At 34.8% G+C, this 21,970-nt stretch overlaps 1 protein-coding gene across 5 annotated transcripts in view; it reads left to right on the forward strand.

Annotated features, from left to right (window-relative positions):
• Positions 1-21,970, forward strand: part of DLGAP2 (DLG associated protein 2) — a 1,318,656-nt gene that overhangs the window by 703,884 nt on the left and 592,802 nt on the right. For all 5 annotated transcript variants that reach the window (XM_056813399.1, XM_001381443.4, XM_056813397.1 and 2 more), the window contains exon 3: positions 11,210-11,242. In XM_056813399.1, the coding sequence (XP_056669377.1) occupies positions 11,210-11,242 (33 nt within the window). The remainder of the gene's footprint in view (positions 1-11,209; positions 11,243-21,970) is intronic.

Genomic DNA, 21,970 nt, shown 5'->3' on the forward strand with positions numbered 1-21,970 from the left:
CTACTGTGCAAAAATTATTAACATCTTCAACTAATTTTAGTTCAATCTCTACAATTTTCCAAATATATGTATATAAACATATATAGATATATATATATAGATATATATACCATCAGCTTTTCTTATTAGAATTCCTACCTTTCTTCAAGGTTCTGTTCTTGAGCCACCTTCTACTTCAGTAGTCAGTAACTAACATTTATATAATGCTTACTACACATCAGGCACTGTACTAACTACTTTATAGTTATTAACTTATCTGATCCTCACAACCATCCCAGAAGATATGTTTTTTATTGTCTGAATTTTACAGATGAAGAAATAGACAAAAAGAGGTTAAACAACCTGTCCATTGTTCAGATTTTCTGCCCCACTGTCCCCAACACCCGGTGCTCTAACTACTGCACCACATAGCTGCCCCTCCTTGGAGTCATTCATTATCTTTCCCAGCTTCTAGTGCCTTTTCTTCCAACTCCACTCACCCCAAAAATAACCTTTTTTAATTTTGTCTATATTTTATACACAATTGCATATAAATGCATATGTTCATGTGGTTTTCATATATATGTATATAGATACACATAGACACAGACACACACACATATATACATATGTATGCATGTATGTATGATGTATATATATATTCATTCAATTTGAACATTTCTCCAACCCTCATTCTTAAACTGCTGTACTCCTGTTTCTCAGCCATTATGTAAATGGTCCCTTATGTCTACAGTGTACTCTCCCAACCTACCTACCTACGTACATATATGTATATATTCGGTTTTCTCACACAATCTCTCCCTTCTTCAAGGCATGATTCAAGTGCTGCTTCCTCTGTAAGGAGAAGCTTATCTTCAGATGAAAGTGATCTCTCTTTCCTCCATAGCACTTTGCCTGGATGTCCTCCTTGCTCTTATCTACTTCTTCAATGTAGTCTTCTCATTCTCCTTTGCATCAAATCAGTTACTTAAGTCTACACCTCTCACTCTTAATAAAATGGAAAAATAAAATGAAATGTATCCCTGGAAGTAGGAGATGGATTTGTCTACTGATACAATGAATAAATAATCTAAATCTGTAGTCTCTCTGTTAGAGATTTCAAGAAACAGTGTATATACTTATATTTCAGGTATTCATTACCTAATGCATTCCAAAAGCATTTTGAGGAGTTTCTTAATTTTTCTTCAACTTCTCTTATTAAAGACAGCTTTGCTCTGCCCAATCTTACACAGTTAATGACTCCTTACATGATTTGAACCTTTTTTTTTTACTTGCTGTCCTAGAATCCACCCTCCTCTTTATCAGCTGCCTAAGGTATCTAAAATCTCATCATGAAACATATATTCCATTTCATCTTAAAGCTTCTTCAGTTGTTGAGGGATCCTAATAAATGTAAATGCTCCAGAGAAGGAGGCTTTTAAAAAGTTAGCAACTTGGGAAGAGGGATGTATGAGGGGCTGGCTAAGAGCATGCCCTTCTGCAAAATGATTCAGTTTTAGGATTTGGGGACCATGTACAACAAATTATTCTAACATCGCTGAGAATAAAAATCTATCATCCACTTCTCTGAACCACTTGTCTCCAACAGTTCACTGTACATAGTAGATGTCTAATAAATATTTCTGATTGGTTGATTATGTTGGGTAGATGCCAAATGTGAATTTGCCTTCTTCACATCTTTGCTTGCAGCTGAATAGAAATTAAACATTCACTTCAAATAGAAATGGGAACAGAAAAAATTTTGGACAATCTCAGCAAATAGAGCAGTAACAATCCCCAGGATTTTATTTATTTATTTATTTGCTTAGATGAGAGAGTATAACATCAGAGCAGGACTTTGGGTGAAAATTACTTTAGTAATATTGAAGAAGACTGACATTTCCTTTCTCTCCAGTCTGAAGTGTGCATAATACCATGCCTCCAATAAGTAGGCTCTTATTTAACTGAATTATTTTGTTTTTGGTTAGCAGAATCACAAGGTTAGCAGAATCTACATGGCACAATGGAAAGAGTGTTGGGCCTAAAGTTAGAAAGATTCATCTTCTTGAGTTCAAATCCAGCCTAAGGCACTTATTAGCTATTTGATACTGAGCAAGTCACTTAACCCTGTTTGCCTCAGTTTTATCAACTATAAACCGAGCTGGAAAAGGAAATGACAAACTACTCTACTATCTCTGCCAGGAAGGTCACAAAGAATCAGATATGCCTGAAAAGCAACTGAATAACAAGAGCAGAATCATAAAATCCTACCGTATTCTATTAGAGCAGCTATGTGGAGTAATGAATAGAGTGCTACATCTGGAGTCAGAAAGTCTTAAGTTCAAATCCGGCCTCAGATGCTAGTTGTGTGACCTTGGACAAGTCACTTAACTCTGTCTGTCCTAGGTCTATCACACTTTAAAATCAGCTGGAGAAGGAAATTGCAAATCATTCCAGTATCTTTGGCAAGGAAACCCCAAATGAGGTCTTGAAGAGCAAGACATGCTTGAATTGACTATAAACAACAACAATAACAGAGAAGATATTCTAGTTGTAGAGGGAAAAAAGATGCTACCAAGGTTCTTCTGTTGATCATGGCCACTCCAAAGGGAAGAAAAAGAACCTAAGATTTAGAGTTAGATAAGACATTAGAAATTATCTAATTCATATTTGAGATGAAGGAACTGAGGTTACAGTAACAGAAATGGTTTATCCACCATTACCTAGAAAAGTCTAATATCTTTCAGGTCTCTCAAATTAAGGTGTGACAAGACCTATTTAACATCATGGACTACTGGGAAGGCTGTTTAGAGAATAGTCATTTTTAGAACATACCTTGGGACATTATTGGTCTCTCATAGTCTATATTGTAATCTTTTGTAGCAGTAAGATACGTAATATTTCAGTGCCTTTTCTTTGATTTTAAATAAAATTAAAATGCTAATAAAATAGCTATAGGTTATTTCTCTCCCTCATCATATTTTGTCAGTCTTCTCACTTAAATTCCAGCTTTTCCTTTTCCCTTTTACATGATCTCATTTGAACAATGCATAGCAAAGACCTCATCACTAAGTGGATCATTCAAGCTATATATTGACTCCAGACCTACCTCTCTATTCATTACTCCACCTAGCTATACACTATTTGTTGATTCAAAGGCTACCAAACATGTCTCCACAACTCCAAAAATTAGTGTTACTGTTTTCTAGTCCTGAGGTTGTATTTGAAAGATCCCTGAAATATTTGGGGGATAGGGGTTTCCTCAATTTGCATGAAATTGTTCTTTTAAAAAATTCTCTGTCAATATTTCCCCTGCTTATGCCAGTCTTCACTTTGCAAAGTTTCTCTGCACATATGTATGCAAGTCTGCTGTTTCCTTCTCAGAGATTCCCTGGAGATTTGCCTTCACTGGCTTGTACTCTCTCAACAGTGATAAACTTCACCCTAACTTTTGTTGAATATGCTTAAAAATGAGAAGAAAATGTATGTAGGTCTGCTAGACTATAAACCAAAAGAGTATGTGTATCTCCATATGTAGATGTTTCATAAGGTTCTTGCCCAAAATATGTACATAACTTTCAAACCACCTCTATAGATAAAATGGTTATATATTCACGTATGGGATATACCCATTTACATAATCCTGAAACTTAAAAATAGAACACATCACATAGTAAATAAATGGAGCACTTGGGTGAGCATCCAGGAAATAAGATGAGTCTCATGGGACAGTATCTTTATCCAGGTATGTATTAAATGTACATGACATAATCAGGAAAATTCTTTATCCTGTGCCAATTAGCACAAATTAGTGCAGTCTTCTCTTAATTTAAATGGGATGTATCACTAACGATGATGAATCTACAGTGAATCAGGTTTAATTCTCATCATTGTTCACATTTCTTTAATGGATGCACTGTGGAAAAGAAAAAGAGATTCAATATAGATCAAATTCCATAATTATGAAATCCTTTGAGAAATAACTATTTTGTTGAAATGGAATTCCATGGAAAGAGAAAGGGCTATATATTTTGTGTAAAGTGTGCTCTGTTTCAGCTCAGAGGTTCTAGTCTTAATTTCTGGCTCTGCCACTTATTACCTGTGTGAAATGGAGCAAGTTACTTTCTTCATTTGAAAAATCAGAGAGCTAGACTACATGACCTTAAAAGACCATTCCATGTCTCTACCTTTGATTCTATGATCCCTTGAGTGGGTCCTGGGAAAGGAGCTTTATATGAGTTCAAAAGAAAAGAGAAAATAGGGTTCTAATTCTCCATTTGCATTCTGAAATGCTAACAAGAAACATGGAGTATTAGAAAAAATACTAGTTTAAGATCCATGTTCTAATCTCATATTCACCAGCAACTAGTTACATGGAAAAATAATTTTCTGTTTTTGGATGTCTGTTTCCTCTTCTACAAAATTAATATGCTGGACTAGATAATCTTCTTTGCAGGTCTGGTAACCTTTAGTTTTAAGAAAACTTTTTTCACATAGTATTCATCCTTATCCATTTAAGGTCATTTGGGGGGGGGGGGAAGTCAATGACTCTATAACATTTTAAATTCCTTCTGTCATTTTAAAAAAAGAGGCCCAACTTTTTCTTAAAGCAACCTAATAATGAAGCTGCCTTCTGTATTCTATATGAGATATACCTTTAGATGAGGTTTGTTTTTTTTAAAAAATAGCTATTTTCCTTAATATCTTCCCTAAACTGGCCGTGTCCAGTAATAGATTTTAGGAGTGAAACTGACAACCAGGTTCAGAGGAGGGAGACAAAGATGGTGAGGGAATTTTGAAAATCTGTCAACCAAAAATAGTCTAAAATAAATGAAATAGGGTTTACCTTGGAAAAAGAAAAGAATAACAAAGGAGATCATGGGAGTGATCTTCAAACATATGAAGAATTGTCACATGGATGAGAGGGTATTTTTGCTCTTCCTAGACCTTAAGGGCAGAATTAGTAACAATTGGTACATGTTTCAGGAAGAGCACTTTCAAGGGAAAACATTCTAATAATTTTCATTCATGAAAATGAAATGATTTGTCTTAGTCATGTTTATTTATTTATTATTATTTATCTTCAGATGATGACAGGAGGTCTGTTAAATCACCAGTCAGTGATATTGTGTCTGATATTCATCCCTTGAGTCAGGGTAGGATGAAATGATTTATGAGAGTAAAGGTAATTCTGGGATCTTTAGCAATCAAGTCTTAAATGTTTATATTTATTATAATAGGTATAACTGAAAAATGATTTGTTGCATTACTGAGAGCAGGGATAAGCTGTTAACAAATGTTTAATTACTAGTTCTCTGAAGGAAATGCCCACCCTTTTAAGTATTTTAATAAACATTCTTAAATGTTTATTAACATTTTTTCTATTCTTACATTATCTCTATGTAATCAATAAATAATAAATCAAGCCCTGATTTGTAACTTGCTTATTTCTGAGATAAAAATATTCAGATTGTAAATTTAACAATCAGTTATTACAGATAATTGAGCTTCTTCCAGCACACCTCTGAGTAGCAGTAAATTTCATTATATGTCATTTATGTTTTTGTTTTTCCTTTAAAAAATTACAATGGCATTCATTGCATACAGCTTGGTCTACAGAAATGAAAAACAAATACTTAGCCAATATTCCTCATATGTTCTTGGGTAATTGCTCACTAAAATGTTAACATCCTTTGCATTTTAGTTTCCAGTATGTATAATTTCAAATGGTCCCTGTGGCCTTTAATTGAAATTTAACTCTAACTCTTGTCTCTACTGACTATTGACTGCATTTCTCTCCCAGACCTAGACATTTTCCATATTTGTTAGAAATAAACTTAGAGTTTCCAATGGAAGAGTTTTAATAAATCTTTAAAGAAAAAGTAAAATGTGTAACTTTGCTAAAATATGATCATTTCATTTACTTTGCTTTCTAGTATGAGTATTATATGGGGATGGCAGGTCTTTACTTATGATCTTCTCTAAAGATTCCTTTTTTTTTTAAAGAATAAGACTCTGGGAAAAATGAGGCTTGGGTACATTAATAATTCAATTTAAAATGACATTTGCATAAGAATTCAATTTTCTAGAAGCTAACAGGCCACTGGCTGAGTGAGCACCTTTGGTTTTAGGGTTGATGAATTCATAATCAGAACTAGTTATACAGATCTTAAGTATGCTTGAGCTTTGAATTAGAACTAGAAAAGTTAAGCTATTTAACAAAGGGAGGTCAAACCACTGACTTTTAGAAAAAATAATCACTATTTTAGTCTATATAAATTTTGGCTCCACACAATAACAATTTCAAAGATGTGCAGCTCCAAGGACTTGCATACAAACAGAATCACAGGTCTGGCCTGACATGACAAAAAAAAAAGCAAAAAAGAAAAGAGACAAACAAAGCTATTCTATTTCAATTTGAAAAAGTTAGTCTATCCTGCTGGTAGATGCTCTTCTTCCACTAAGACCAATATTTGACTGTGAGTACTCTAGAAACTATATTCTGGTTTGGAACTAAAGTCAACAGACTATTGTTGATTTTCAACTTCTATCTGATTCCCTCATTTTCCAGATTAAATATGGTCAAAAAAGTGACCAAAATCAATAAAACAAGTATTTATTATCTCTTATTATATGCCAGCCATAGTGCTATGCTTGAAGATACAAGGGAACTCTTTGTCCAAAAGAAATAAACATTCTCATCATAGACAACATATAAATGATAGTAGTAATAAAAATAATAATAGCTAATATATATATTTATATAGCACTTTGAGGATTGCAAAGCTTTGCAAATACTTCATTTGATCTTCACAACAACCCTGTTATTTAGTGTTGTTATTATCTTTACTTTGTAAATGAGAAAACTGAAGCAGAAAAAGGTTAAATGACTTGTCCAAAGTCATATGACTGGTAAGCATCTATAGTTAGATTTAAGCTCAGGTCTTCCTGAATTTTCAAGTCAGTGTTCTACCCTCTGTGTTAGCTAGCTATTTCAAATACCTAGTTAATACCTAATATATAAAGAGTAGTTGGAAGTCATTGGAAGCTTTGGGACTAGGAAAGACATCCTGAAAAGGGTATGCTATTAGCTGAGGAATCCAGCAAAACTAAGTAGAGGAAAAAGCATAATAGGAATTAGAGATTCCCAAAGAAACGGGCCAGGTTGCAAGCCTATGGTGATGGGAGGATAATGGCTGCCTTAATAGTGACAAGGAAGAGAGGCAGCGTAGGTGGCTCAATGAATTGAGAGCCAGGCCAAGAGATGGGAGGTCCTGAATTTAATTCTGTCCTTATACATTCCCTACCTGTATGATCTTGGGCAAGTACTTAACCCCCATTGCCTAGCCCTTAACATTCCTCTGCCTTTGAATCAGTACACAGTATTTATTCTGACATTGAAGATAATGATTTTTATTAAAAATAGTAATAGGGAAGTTTGGGGAATAGATTGGAGAGAGGGGATATTGAATTATGTTTTGGGTATGTTGCTTCTGAAATGGATATTCAGGTGAAGGTGTCCAAAAGACAGTTGAAGACACATGATTGGAGCTCAAGAGGGACTCAGGCTGGAAATATGTGTGTGTGCATGTATATGTAACACAAACACAAATCCATACAGATAGATATATGTATATATCTACATATATCTGAGATTTAACAGCATAAAGATGATAATTAAATGTGTGGTAACTGATGAGACCACCAAGTTCAATATCATAGATTAAAAAGAGAAAGTGACCTAGGATAGAGACTTGGTGAGTCAGCCATGTTTAGTGGGAATGACATGGATGAAGAATGAAAAAAAGAAAATAGAGAATGAGAAGGAACAGTCAGAAGAAGCAGCAGAGAGTGTACTACAAAAACCCAGAGAGGAAACAGCATCCAGTGAAGAGAGTAATCAACAGTGACCCATACTCTTCGGAGATCAAATATAATTAGGATTGGGTGATGGCAATTTCATTTGACAATTAAAAGATCATTTGAAAGAGATGTGTCAGTTAAATGATGAGGTCAGAAGCCAGATCAAAGAGGGTTTATGAGAGTAACAAAGGATGTGGGAAGCACTAATGGACTTTTATAAGTTTAGACTTTTATCAGAGGAAAGAAAATAGAGAACGAAGGGTAAATAGCATGGCAGCCAGTCCATCAAGAAGTGTTTACTTAAAGTACTTATGTGCTAGACACTATTCCAAGTACTGAGGACATAAAGAAAGACAAAACATTGATCTTGCCTTCAAGGAGCTCACATTCTAATGGAGAAGACAAAAATGAAAAAAATTGCATACAAAATATATGCAGTATTAAAGGAAAGTAATTTCTAGAATGCACATTAGTGGATGAAGCAAGAAAGGCTTCCTGTAAAAGGCAGAATTTGAGCTGAATCATAAAGGAAGCCAGGGAAACCAGGAGGTGAGAAAAAGAGCATTCCATATATGGGAGACAGCCAGTGAAAAAGGGAAATGGAGGACTTTTTGTGTATAAGGAACAGTGAGATCAGTGTTTAAATGAGAGGGGTTTTTGTTTGTTTTGTTTTTAAAGGACGGAGCCACATTGCCATGTCTGTAGGGAGCAGTGAAGAAGCAAAAGATAGGGAGAAACTGAAGATAAGAGAAAAAAATAGGGATTACAGAGTGGAAAATTTTCTAGAGAAATTGGGAGGGATCCATGTATTGAGCAGGATGGTTATCTCTGCAAAGAGAAGTCTGGTGGCTCCTCATCAAAATATTAACATCTTTTGCATTTTAGTTCCCCGTATGTTTAGTTTCAAGAGGTTGGCACTCAACATAGTATATGAACACATCTGTGACCACTGCCAAATTTCTAAGTTTCACACTACAGAAAGTTGTTCAGTGCAGTCAACTAATGCTTTACTATATTAATATCCCTACATGTATTTTTAAATTGATATTTTTTGTTTTGACACAACAGGCTCTTCCCTTCAAACACCCAAACAATCATGCCAAAAAGTATACTCAATTGGAGAAAAATGATTGAACACAGTAACCTAATAATGTGAATATCATTTTTCCACTTTGAGATTTATGAATTGTTAATAGCAAAGAAAGAAATATGTTTTAACTGATCATCTTAGTCTTTGTGATTCTTGATCTACCTTTGCATACCCTAACTATGAATGTTGCATCCTTTCTCTTATTCTCATCTCCCTTTGATCATGTGATGAGGGACTGTGTGGGTGTGTACACCCTTGCACATATGCATATGAATGTTTATGTATAAGTGTATATGAATCATTTTAATTCTTCCACAAATTAAGATCATCATGTACTATGACTTTGGAATATAATTTTGGCAACTGTGTGAAGAAATTATTGGAGGATGGAGGTTTTAAATCATGAATATCAAGAGGTTATTGAAATAGTCTATGCAAGAGATGATGAGAGCCTAAACCAAAGTAGTGGGGCTATGGTGCAGAGAAGGGGACTGACGTAAGACATTTTGTGGAGAAAGAATCAATAAGTCTTAACAGTTGGTTAAATCTGTAGGTTAGGAGAAAATGAACAATTGAGAATGAGTTCATAGTTATGAAGCTATGTGCCTAGAAGGATGGTAGAGACCTCAACAGAAATAGGCAAATTTGGAAGAGGACTGGATTTAGAGGGAGAGTTAATGAGTCCTGATTTGAACACGTTCATTTTGATGTACCTTTAGAGCATCCAGTTCTATTTATCTACCAGGCATTTGTTCTTTTGGGATACCAGATTACCATCTCACATATGCCCCTACTTTGCAGCTCCCAGGCTCAGCCTTTTAATTGAGGTCTTTTATTGTTTCATATTTAGACTACCGTGAATGTCTGTTGTATAACCTTTTTGTATCAATTGTTTTCTCTCCAGTCCCTCTTACTTTGCTGCCAATTCTTCTCCCAAAAGCACTACTATCATTATGTCCCTTCCCTGCTCAGAAACTTCAGTGACTCCTGTTTGTTACCAATTTAATTTTACTCAACAAACAAAATTTACATTTCTTATCATGTCATTCAAGGCTTTCCACAATCTTAATCCCCAGACTACTTACCCATTTTTATTAGCCACAATTTATATTGTAAAGTATTTCTTAATCCCTGAACATGCACTAAACTTTTTGAATGTTGCCTTTGTTCATACTGTCCATCAAAAGAATAAAAATCCAACTCTGATCATTCAAGGCAGAATTCAGCTATAGCCAACCAAGAGTAATGTCACCTTCTATACTCTGGTCTTTTTTTTTTTACTCTCTCTCCTTTAACTTTTAATTCAAATTAATCCAATCCAACAACACATATTAAAAACATTAAAGGGATTTTTAACCTGAGGTCCATGACATTTTAAAAAAGATTTGCTATAATTGGTTTTATTCCTAAGACTCTGTTTTATCATATGTCTTTAAAAACATTATATTTAAGGGAGGATATGAGTTTTACCAGACTACTGAAGGGATCCAGGCAACCCCCAAAAAATGTTCTGAATTTCTATGAAAAGGACTGCATTGTACAAATTGGGAGAATGAAGTTTTGACAAAAAGGCAACAGTTTCTGCCTTCAAGAGTAATGGTTTGGTGGGATAAAGAGGAAGGTTGCAACAACAATATACATCAAAAATTAAATGCAAAATATATCAAGGAGAATTTCTGGAGACAGTGCTATCATTTGGGGAATGAAGCCTTCAAGATAGGCCTCCTATAGGAGACAACATTTGAACTGAATTTTAAAGGAAGCCGGAGAGAAATTTTATTTAATTGAGTAAAATAAGCAATTATTGCACCTTTTTGAGCTAGACTCTAAAGATAATATTTGTCACATAAATGAAACAAAACCAAAACAGTTCTGGCATTCAAGAATAGAATCTTACATTCTACTGAGTGTAGGGGAGAAGGGAGAACATGGATAAAGAAAATTAAATTCAAATAAGTATGGGGTAGTTTCTGGATGGAAGGATGATATTTTCCTTGACAATATTGAGAACACAGCTGGTATCTGTTTTCATAATAAAATTAATATAGGTCTATATAAAATAAGAAATTAAATGAAAGATTCAGAGAGAATGTCTCTTGAGCAAATCCAGGATGAGAGCTGCTTTTGTTTATGACACTTGACTCAGACAGGGATTGTCTAGCTGAATTGTAGAGCATCTCTTTTCAAGCTGTGATTTTTATTTATTTAATGTCTTACATTGTAATCTGGAAATCAATGGAAGTAATGACATCTCTTTTGTTTCTTCTTTGTTTGCAGAGTCACAGTGTACCCTCTGTGGGGAACCGGAAGGTGAGTCTGCTTTACCATGCTTACTGGATCCCCTGGGCTGGGGACGCTCAGAGTAAACTCATATAATCATTTCCTTTTGTTTGTTCATTTTTGCTGATGTCAAGAATGTTATAAAAAGAGAGTAGGAAGAGGGAGGGAACAACCCCTCTTGAGTTTTGTGTGCAAAGTAAATTAAATCAGAGTAAGATATAATGTGGACTTTGGCCTTACAGATGCTGCCTCTCTAAAGTAAAGCATATCCATCAAAATGGGGGGGGGGGAGAATGTGGTATTTACTTTATTCTCAATTTTGACCATTGTCCTGTCTTCTAGATTTTTTAAATTGGCCATATTTTGAGAGTATTAATTGATTGACTTTAAAAGAGAAAGCTAACTGGAAAGTCATGAATTACACACTAAGATTTTCTGCAAATTCAGGTACCTCATTAGTGATACATAAAGGAAGAACTGTAATATCTCATTTATTGTAATGTAATTGGTGTTATAAAAGAAAGAGTCCATACCTGATTTCCAGTCAGGCCTTCTTCTTTTTCATCTAAAGAAAATCATTAATTCCATAAAAAATATAGATTGAGATAATTCTACTGGATGTGTAAGTGCTTTCAGCTGGCTCTGGGAAACCTGGGTAGCAGTGCAGCATGGCAGCTTTATGCTTCTGGAACCAGATAAGGAAAAGAAAACATTGTCTAGTGCTGATTAAGTGGAACCCAAACAAATAGAAAACTCAACAAATATTATTCTGATGATTGATTTCATATTTTGGGGCAGAGGGAAGGCACTACAAAGCAAACTGATACTGGTGCAAAATTCAGTTTAGAGCTGGCTGCTCAAACCAATGGGGAGAAAACCCTATTTTTAATGCCTCTGATATCTAACCTTGTATGCTAACATAGTTAAATTAAAAATCTATATACTATCAAAGAAATATGTATTTAAATTTAGTGTGTTGTATTTGAGAATTAGTATATTTGGGAAAAAATTTAGCAACAAAGACTGAAAAACAAAGGATTGGGGAGTCTGGTGGGAAAATAATGATTTGATCAAACAAACATTTATTATATGCTTTCTATATGATATGCACTGTGCTAAGCACTTGTGATAATAAAAATAAAACTGAAAATGATTCCCATCCTTGATAAATTTACATTATAATGGAGGAGGCAACATGGTCATATGAATATATAAACCAGATAAACATGAGGTTACCTTTGAAAAGGCTCTAACAAGTGGGATGACAAAGGTATATTACAGGTGGTAGTACTTGAATTTTTTTATAGTAAGCAGAGACTTAATGAGAAACTATAAAGACAATACTCTAGAATAATACTGATTAATTGAATTATTGCTAAAATTTATAAATTTCTTAAATGTTGTTTAGCAAGGATCCATAAAGACAAAGAGATGATCCATTAATGATAATTACTAAGATAATGTGTATTGTGTAAAGATGGAATTTAGCTATCGCCTGATTTGTAACAATGAAGATGCTAAAATTATCCTTTACAATTGTAAGATTTTTAAAACTTTTAAACCTCATTTTTGTCTGTTTGAATTTTGACCTGCAAAAGATGTTTTTCAGTAACATGTGAACTCAAAGGCATACATGATAATCAAGAGTGTTATGTCCAAAGTTAAGAGTTAAATAGAACATAATATAAATGTTTCACCCTGGACAAATTCATAGGAAATTTTCCCCTGAACTTATTGTTTTTGCTATAATACATTTTGTGAAAAAATACTCAGTATTTTGTTTTCTATGATCATTTTTAACTATTAGCTTTAAAGATGAATCGATTTGCACTGATTATAGGTAATTGTGTATACTCTGTGAATAAAAGTAATACAAAGGTAATTGTACATATTCTTTGTGCATGAAAGTAGTACATTTCTTATATTTAATGATGTTGATGGCCACCTGTTTGAAAGATAATTCTAGCTGCATATGCATTTGGATCATTAATGTATTCACAAGACTTTTACATGCTAAAGGAGATTTGTCACATTTTCTTTTTTCCCCCTTTCTTTGCTTTTAATATCAAAAGATAATTACCTAGATTAAAAACCTACTTGTTAATCCAGGAATAAACCATTTTCCCTGGGATTATTTTAAGTACCAGGCTGGAATTTTAGCTCTCAGATGTCTCAGCTACAATCAGCCTAATATATTACCATTATGCCTGAATGATTTTCCTAAGTCCACCCTAATTTTTTGCCTGGAAACTTAAAATTGTAAATCAATACCATCTACATAACATCAGTTTGGAGTTAACCTGGATTCAAATCCTGACTCTACATCTGTTTGGTTCTGGAGAAGTCACTCAACTCCTCTGGGTCTCAGTTTCTTTGTAAAACTAGGGTGCTGCCCTAAATGTGCTTTAATTCCTCTTTCAAGTGTAAATTTGCGATTCTGTCTATGATGATTATACAAGAGGGAGTACTCTGTAAGATGTGCCTAGCATCAAGTGGTTGGGGAAAAAAATCTGGATTCTGATTGGGGTTGGGGGGTAGTTCTGGGTGAGGTGAGTTTAAATATTCCAAACTTTTAACTATTAAAGCTGTTTTAGCATAGGAAGAGCTGACTTGGGAGGTAGCCAGATCCCTTCCCTTCAAATGTTCAAATAGAGGTTGCATGACCTATAAAAGAGTATGTTAGCCCTGCCTTGGTTGACAGTGGTACAATGTGCCTAGAAAAACTTTACTATCTCTCCATTTCTAGCATTCTGTGCCTCTCTGAGTGTATTTCAGAGCAATAAAAATGAAACCGTTTTGAGATCAAAGGAGAAAGGCAAAGATTTGATAACCTAGCCTCAGCTGCACTTTATTTTTTGAAACTGGCTGCTACATGAATATTCATACACGTTTAAATCATTTAAGTAATTAGTGGAAATGAGCACCAGCTTTCTCTGTAGTGTGCAGAATCTAAAAGAAGTCTTCTCTGCTGGATAATCTCTCCAGGATTGAATAAGAGTTAACCTATTCTGTGCAGCAGCAGAACTTGGCCTAAGTGGACTGGAACAGATAGGATCCCCAACTCCCTTCTTTGTGCTGAGTGTGAATCTCCTCCAGGAGGGTAAAGCAACAGTAAAGCTCTCCTCTCCCTTTCTTGTCAGAAAGCTGTTAATGCTTTTCACTGGTGAGCCATTGAAGTGGGGAACATCCATTTACATTTTAATGATTAGTTCTTTGGCTACAGATTGAATAATTAGCATTGTCTCAGATGATAATATCTGTCAAACAAATGAGATGAGGTGCCAAGTTTACAAGAATCTTGGGACTTCAAAATTCTGCAGTTGATGGGAGAAAATGCATACTAAACGCTCCTTTCTCTCCCTCTTTTTTTAAGGTGATATATCCCATTTTTTCTGAGAGCTGGGATTTTAATAATGTATAAAATATAGATCACTATTTCTAAATGCAAATTTCTTGCACTTTCTAACATATCATTTTCTTAGAGAAATTTAGATGGCCATATTTACAAGTTGAAGACTTTACATAATCTTAATTTATTACTCATGATTTCTGTAATTCCTACTAGACATATGTAGATTATTCATTTATTACTGATTTGAATAAATGATTAAAGATAAATTATAGAAAATATTTAAGTTTCTATTAGCCTGTGAATTAGTCAAATAGCAAAATGCTGTTTGCATTTTGTTGTAATTGAAATTTAAATAGATAAATAAATGTAAAAAGGCAATAGGGCATAAGGATAGATCTTTGAATTCTCTCTCAGGAATGTTTGGATTCAAGTCCTGCCTCCTACATATGGTAGCTGTTTGTCAGTCAGTAGTAAATCACTTAACTTCTCAATGTCCCTGGCAAATCTCTAAGTCTTTTAACAACCAGACAAATTGCTCATCTGTTTGGTGGAAGGAGTTTCAAGACCCAAAATTCTCTATACTGGTGAAATCACAAGGCTGGGCACAAACAAAAAATATATACGTTCATTGATTTGCTCTCTCACTAATGTTAGTATTTTTTCCACTGGTATAAATCACAACTCTGAAATGCATTCTGTTTAATTCATCCATATAAACACGAGTTCCAAACGGAAAGATCTTCTTTTAGCCCTTTTTCCAGATACCAGGGCAACACTCAGCATAATGATAATAAAAATCATAAAGGCTGACAATTTTACATTAGGAAATGCAACATTAGCTATCTCCTAGATTTTCACAACAGCCTTTTGAGGGAGTTGGTACAAATGTCATATTGGTCCAGACACTGGCTACATCCCTAAAATGAACTCTGTTAAAAACCTACCTTAATACTGAAACATTATACTGAAATTATATACATATATATAAATATATATATATATGTATGTATATAAATGTATACCTAAAATAATTTTTTATTTAAGATAAGGGAAGGAAGGGAAGGGAAGGGAATTAGGATGATTTCTCTAGATTATAAATAACCTTTCCTCAAAAATAAAGTCTACACTTTTTAATACTTCTCTACATACAAATCTAATTTCTACAACTAGCTAAATTAGCCCCCCCCCCCTTAGTTGATATATAAAGATGGTAAGGAATTGAAGGTAGCAGGACCAGGGCAAGAGGAAAGAGTTCTCACTAGCAGTTGGCACTTGGATGTCTTGAGCAGCTGTTGGAAATCACTCTATCAGCCACAAGATATACAGACACAGGGACACAGGAACCAGTCATTGGGTAAGGGATTCAGAGGGAGACTAGTCCAAATCAGGAGGTTCACCCAAGGAGCTTAGACCAACATCCTCCAGCTTCATTTGTCCCCCAAGGAAGAGGAACTCTGTCACTCTCCTAGAATTCTGGAACCTTCATGCTTCTGCCTTGCAACAGCTGCTCCTTCTTTTCCTTATAACAATACCCTGAAAAAGAACATCAATTTTAAGCCACATTCAAGTTTTAGATAAGTCTGATTTGAAAATGGAATTACAGTCCGTCAATCAAACATTTATTAAGCTCCTATTATATGTAGAAATACAAGTTACAAGGGAGGCAACATGGCATGATGGGAAGAGCTCTGGATTGGTAGTTAATAGGCCTGATAAGCAGATGTCTTATTACTTGACATGTTTCCTTAGGCAAGTCATTTCATTTTTATACAGTTTCTTCTTCCTATAAAATAAGGCAACTGTCTTCGATGATTTATAAGGTCCTTTTCAGCTCTAATATTACATTACCTTCTGTAACATATGAGAACTCTAAAATTCCATGATCCCATATAAGACAATAGAGCATACATTATTGTAACTAAGTGGGAACTCAGAAATTATCTGATCCATTTCTATTGGTTTACAAGTTTAAAAAAAAACTGAGATTCAAGGGAGGTGACTTGTCCAAGGTAAAATAATTTAGTGGCAGAACCAAAATTAGAATGTAAATATTACCTAGATTATGATGGGTCAGTTAACACACTTTCCCATCCTCTATCATCTACCTTTCTCAATAGCTACAAAAGTAACCAGTTCTCTGCATTTCTCTCTTTAAGAAGCAGAATGAGAATTCCCTTCAAGCATCCTTTTTCAATGACCTATATGCTCACTGAGACTGAATTCTTAACATAATGATCTTGACATAATAAATCAAATTTGTTAAAACAAGATGGCAAATTTAGTCTGAAACATTGATTAGTTCCCACAACAGTCACAATTGACTTTAAAATTCATATTTGTTCCTTATATTTCATTTGATTATACATTTCCTGAGGGCAAGGCTTTTCTTTTGACTGGCACATTGTAAGTGCTTAATAACTATTAACCAATTGATTTCTTGAATAGGTTAATCTTGAGTTTTTAAGAACTGATAATACTTCAAGCAAAACAATAAGGTTATATCATGAGTATATTTTACTTTATAGAATTTAGAGCTAGAAGTAATCTTGGGTGTCATTTAAGGATGCATCGTGGTTCAGTAAAATGAACATTAGATTTGAAGTGAAAGAATCTGAATTCTAATCCTAGTTCTACTGCAGTGAAATTCTGGGTAAGACTTCACATTTGATGGGTTTGCCTGGAAGACCTCTAAATCTGCTTTCAGCTGTAAACTTCTCATATAATCCATTTCAACTCCATCATTTGACACATATCCTAACAGTGCTTCCTTCTATCTTCTTAAATTGACAATCTAAGCATCATCAAAGTGTTAAATTAGGTGGTAGGTGTTGCTGATTGGCTTAAAAGACTTTTTTCTGGTAGTCAGTCTCTGGCTCAGTCATTGTCAGTCATTTCCCATTCTTCATGACTGAATTTGAGGTATTTTTTATCAAAGGTAGTAGAGTAGTTTACAAAGATATTGGAGTAGTTTGCTAGCTCATTTTACAGTTAAGGAAAATAAGGCAAACAGGGTTAAGTAGCTTGCTTGTAAGTGTCTGAGGCCAAATTTGAACTCATGAATATAAGTCTTCTGGGTCCAGCTCTCTATCAATTGTGACATCTAGTTGTTCTTGTAGTCAGACTGGAACAGGATAAAAACAATGATGTTGATCTCAATCCTCTAGATCCTGTCAAGATGCTTGTAACATTTAGAGAAAGAGACACTGTATACATCACAGTAGAAAAAAAAATAATGCAATTCTAAGACAAGCATAATGTAAAGCAATGGTTCTCCAAGGCTGTGATATTGCTTAAATTTTATAGAATTTATACTTCTACTAGGTGAATATATGCAAAACTTCCAATTATTCTTTAATGTCTTGTGATTACTTTTCTTTTTAAACCCTTACCCTCTGTCTTAGTATTAATTTTAAGCCAGAAGAGCAGTAAAGGCTCCAAAATAAGGATTGTGACCTGCCCAAGGTTACAGAAGCCAAATTTGAACCCAGGTCCACCCAACTCCAGGACTAGTCCTATATTATGTGTAATTATAATGAAGAACAATATTGTGATGTGAGCCAAAGAAAGAAAGAAAGAAAGAAAGAAAGAAAGAAAGAAAGAAAGAAGGAAAGAAAGAAAGAGAAAAAGGCATAGAAATTCTGACAGAATAAATGGCTCAGTGGTTTTTGCATCCAAAGATATGAGTTCAAGTGCTGGCTCTGAATTGGGCAACAATAAAACAATAAAATTCTCTGAAAAGAATAGAGTGGAAATATTATATTGCCTTATTCATGTTTACAGATATCAACTACTGAAGTATTTGTTTTTTAAATGATTTGAAGAAGGTGATGATATCTTGGGAGGAAGGCTAGTTTATGGTATAGTTAACTGAATTACAAGGGCAATTTCAATGTTCTTGAAATTAAATATACAATGTTGGCCATCTGGCCACATGTTATTGACAATAACAAATGTAATAATATAATAATCTGTACTTGGAATAAAAAGTCATGAAGCTGTCAAAAACTGACCTAGGAAGAGAACACCTCTTCTGCCTATGATACATGGTATCCAGAGACCAGTGACTATATTTATTCAGAGAATAATATAAATTGCTTAATGCCAAACTTTCTTTGTAAATGATAATTAATTTTGACTCTGTAATGTACATATCAGAGGTCTGTTTTGAGGTTTTTTACATTTTAAAAAATTGATTATATGCAACAACAAAAAATCATTAATTTTGATATATTTAGTAGAGGCAATTAAGTGGTACAATAGACAGGGAACAGAATCTAAGGATGACTGGAAGGCTTCAGTTTAAATTCTGCTTTAGACACTTAAAGCTGTTTGACCCTGGGAAAGCCCTAATCTTTCCCTGTCAAGGATTCCTCCTATGTAAAATAGGAACAATAATCCCAACTATTTAATAGGCTGTGGTAAAAATAAAATGAGACAATATTTGTAAAACATTTTACAAATACTAAAAGATTATATAATTGTTATTGTTGTTAAGATTTATATGTTTACTAATGTTGGAATAGTTTCCTCAAAGAATAAATAAATATTTTATTGTTCTGTCTCTAGGGATTTAAATGTCAGGTGTAATGTTTCCATGTTACTTGGTTGGAAAAGCAGTATCAGACAAACAATATTCATGTCATGGTTGTGGCCATTTCTTGAGTTTCAAAAGTTCAATATTCTTTTTTCAGGAAAGTCTAAATTAGAATCATTTTAAACATAGTTATCGGTGCTAATACATAGCATTCTCAATGCCCAGATCCTTCATAAGATAGACAGATGTGTCAGGTAAAAGAAATATCAGAGAAAAGTTTAAGAATAGGTGATGCAGAGATGATGTGTTTGTTTCTAAATAATAACTATGATCTAGGAGATAAAAAAAAATCCCTTTATAATGGCATGGGTAACAAATAGTCCTTTTTATTTTATTATCTTAATTATTTTATTTTATTTATTGAATTAATTAATTTAGAATATTTTCCATGGTTACATAATTCATGTTGTTTCCCTCCCCTATACCCAACCCCCTCCCATAACCAAGGAGAAATTCCATTGGGTTTTGTAAGGATAATTTAGGGTTGTGACCTAATCTAAATTTGAATTTTGGTCACCAGGAGATATCCCAAATAAAATACCTAAGTCAGTTTGGAAATATACGGTGGTTTAATCAATATATGGGGAAGAAATCAAGGAGAAGAGAGAGGGAAAAGATATAGGATTTCTCCCACCCGACCTGTGACAAGCGAGTTCAAAGTCCTTCACCATGAGGTCCTTGAAGATTAGAGACTTTCTCTAAGAGGATAGTGTTTGGAAGGTAAAGGAGAGAAAACTCATCCTAAACTCAGAGATATCAGAGAAGAGCCTCACCGAAGTAGGTTACTAGGCTTCCTCCAGTATAGTATCAAGGAAAACTCACAGCTAAACCTGAACAATAGCAGCCGCCATGCCAAGATGGCAACACATTCAGCAAGCTGCTGCCACCCACCTCTCTGCCGTCAAAGAACACAGAGAGAGGAAGTGACTCGAAATATATAGATGGTGTTACTGTGACAAGGAAATCACTTTAAAAGACTGATATATATTAATTTAAGGTCGCCAAGGAATTCAGCTATGTAATTCCTTAATGAAAACTCAAGTCAGCAGTCAACCTTTTATGGAGTTTAATTACAAACAGGAGGAAGAAAAGTATTAGAGAGAGAGAGAGAGAGAGAGAGAGAGAGAGAGAGAGAGAGAGAGAGAGAGAGAGAGAGAGAGTGAGAGAGAGAGAGAGAAGGGAATAGGGCTTAAATACCCCCTCTGTTTAGGCTGGGCCAAAAGGCCCAAGCCCTTAGATAGCTGAGGCAAAGGAAAGAGATCAGTCCCTATCACTCACGTGACCAAAATGGAGAAACAGTCTCACGGGCCTCCACCTCCAGCTTCCTTCAGAGCAAACTTCTCAGAGCACAACCTCTCAGAGCAAAAGCTCTCCAACCCCCCTCCAGTCCTCAGACCCTCTATCTTTAAGGAAACCATCCAAGTTCCCTCCCCTCAGTTCTCACATCTACCAATCACTGTCCATGTCTTCCCTGTGCCAATGGTGGCTCTAGCTTAACCCAGGACTGCCCAGAGGTCTGTGGCTTTGCACATGTCTGTTGAAGGTCATATTCTCAAATAATTAAATCTTGATCTATGCTGCAGCCCTTCCTAAATCCTGTTAGGACTGAGTAGGGTGGAAATTTTATTTTCCAAGACCTGGTTCTGTCATTCCAAGTATCTCTATTGTATCAATTCTAAAATCAATCATGACTCAAAGAAATTCCTGTTCTGTGCTTAAGCATAGGTCAAAGCCCTTTCCATTGTTCAGCAAAAGGTTTCTGTCCTAAAGTAATCTTAAGTAGGGAGGAGAATGACCCTCCCATGCCAATGGGGTTCACATTCCAATAGACTATCAGTAGGAAATTTTTCAAGTATGAAATTTCCCAATGGTGAAATTTCCAACATTTATAAGTCTAAGAAATTTTAAGGTTTACATACATCACTTTCATTTGTCTCACATGTACCAGTGATATCTTAGACTTGACTTAGGACAGCCCAGGGGTCTGTCAGTTGTTTCTGATTTGTCATTTGCTAGCACATGTCTATTATAGGCCATCCTCCTAAATCCTTAATCCTTAAGTATGGGTGTTGACATTCCTGATTTTGTTAGACTACTTAGTCTACCCTACTTAGGGTAGAGTAATCTAAAGTTCACAGTTTTACATGTGTCATTGATCCAGACCTATTACCATGTTATTAGCATTTGCACTAGAGTGATCTTTAGAGACTATATCCCTAATCATATCCCCATTGAACCATGTGATCAAGCAGTTGTTTTTCTTCTGTGTTTCTACTCCCATAGTTCTTTCTCTGGATGTGGTTAGTGTTCTTTCTCATAAGTTCCTCAGAATTGTCCTGGATCACTGCATTGCCACTAATGGAGAAGTCCATTACAGTTGATTGTACCACAGTGTATCAGTCTCTGTGTACAATGTTCTCCTGGTTCTGCTCCTTTGATTCTGCATGAGTTCCTGGAGATCATTCCAGTTCACATGGAATTCCTCCAGTTCATTATTCCTTTTAGCACAATAGTATTCCATCAACAACAGATACCACAATTTGTTCAGCCATTCCTCAATCAAAGGGCATCTCTTCATTTTCCAATTTTTTGCCACCACAGAGTGCGGCTATAAATATTGTTTGTACAAGTCTTTTTCGTTATGATCTCTTTGGGGTATAAACCAAGCAGTGGTATGGCTGGATCAAAGGGCAGACAGTCTTTTAAAGCCCTTTGGACATAGTTCCAAATTGCCTTCCAGAATGGTACGATCAATTCACAACTCCACCAGCAATACTTTAATGTCCCAATTTTGCCACATCCCCTCCAACAT

This window comes from Monodelphis domestica, chromosome 1, assembly GCF_027887165.1.
Source record: "Monodelphis domestica isolate mMonDom1 chromosome 1, mMonDom1.pri, whole genome shotgun sequence".
Classification (NCBI taxonomy): Eukaryota; Metazoa; Chordata; class Mammalia; order Didelphimorphia; family Didelphidae; genus Monodelphis; species Monodelphis domestica.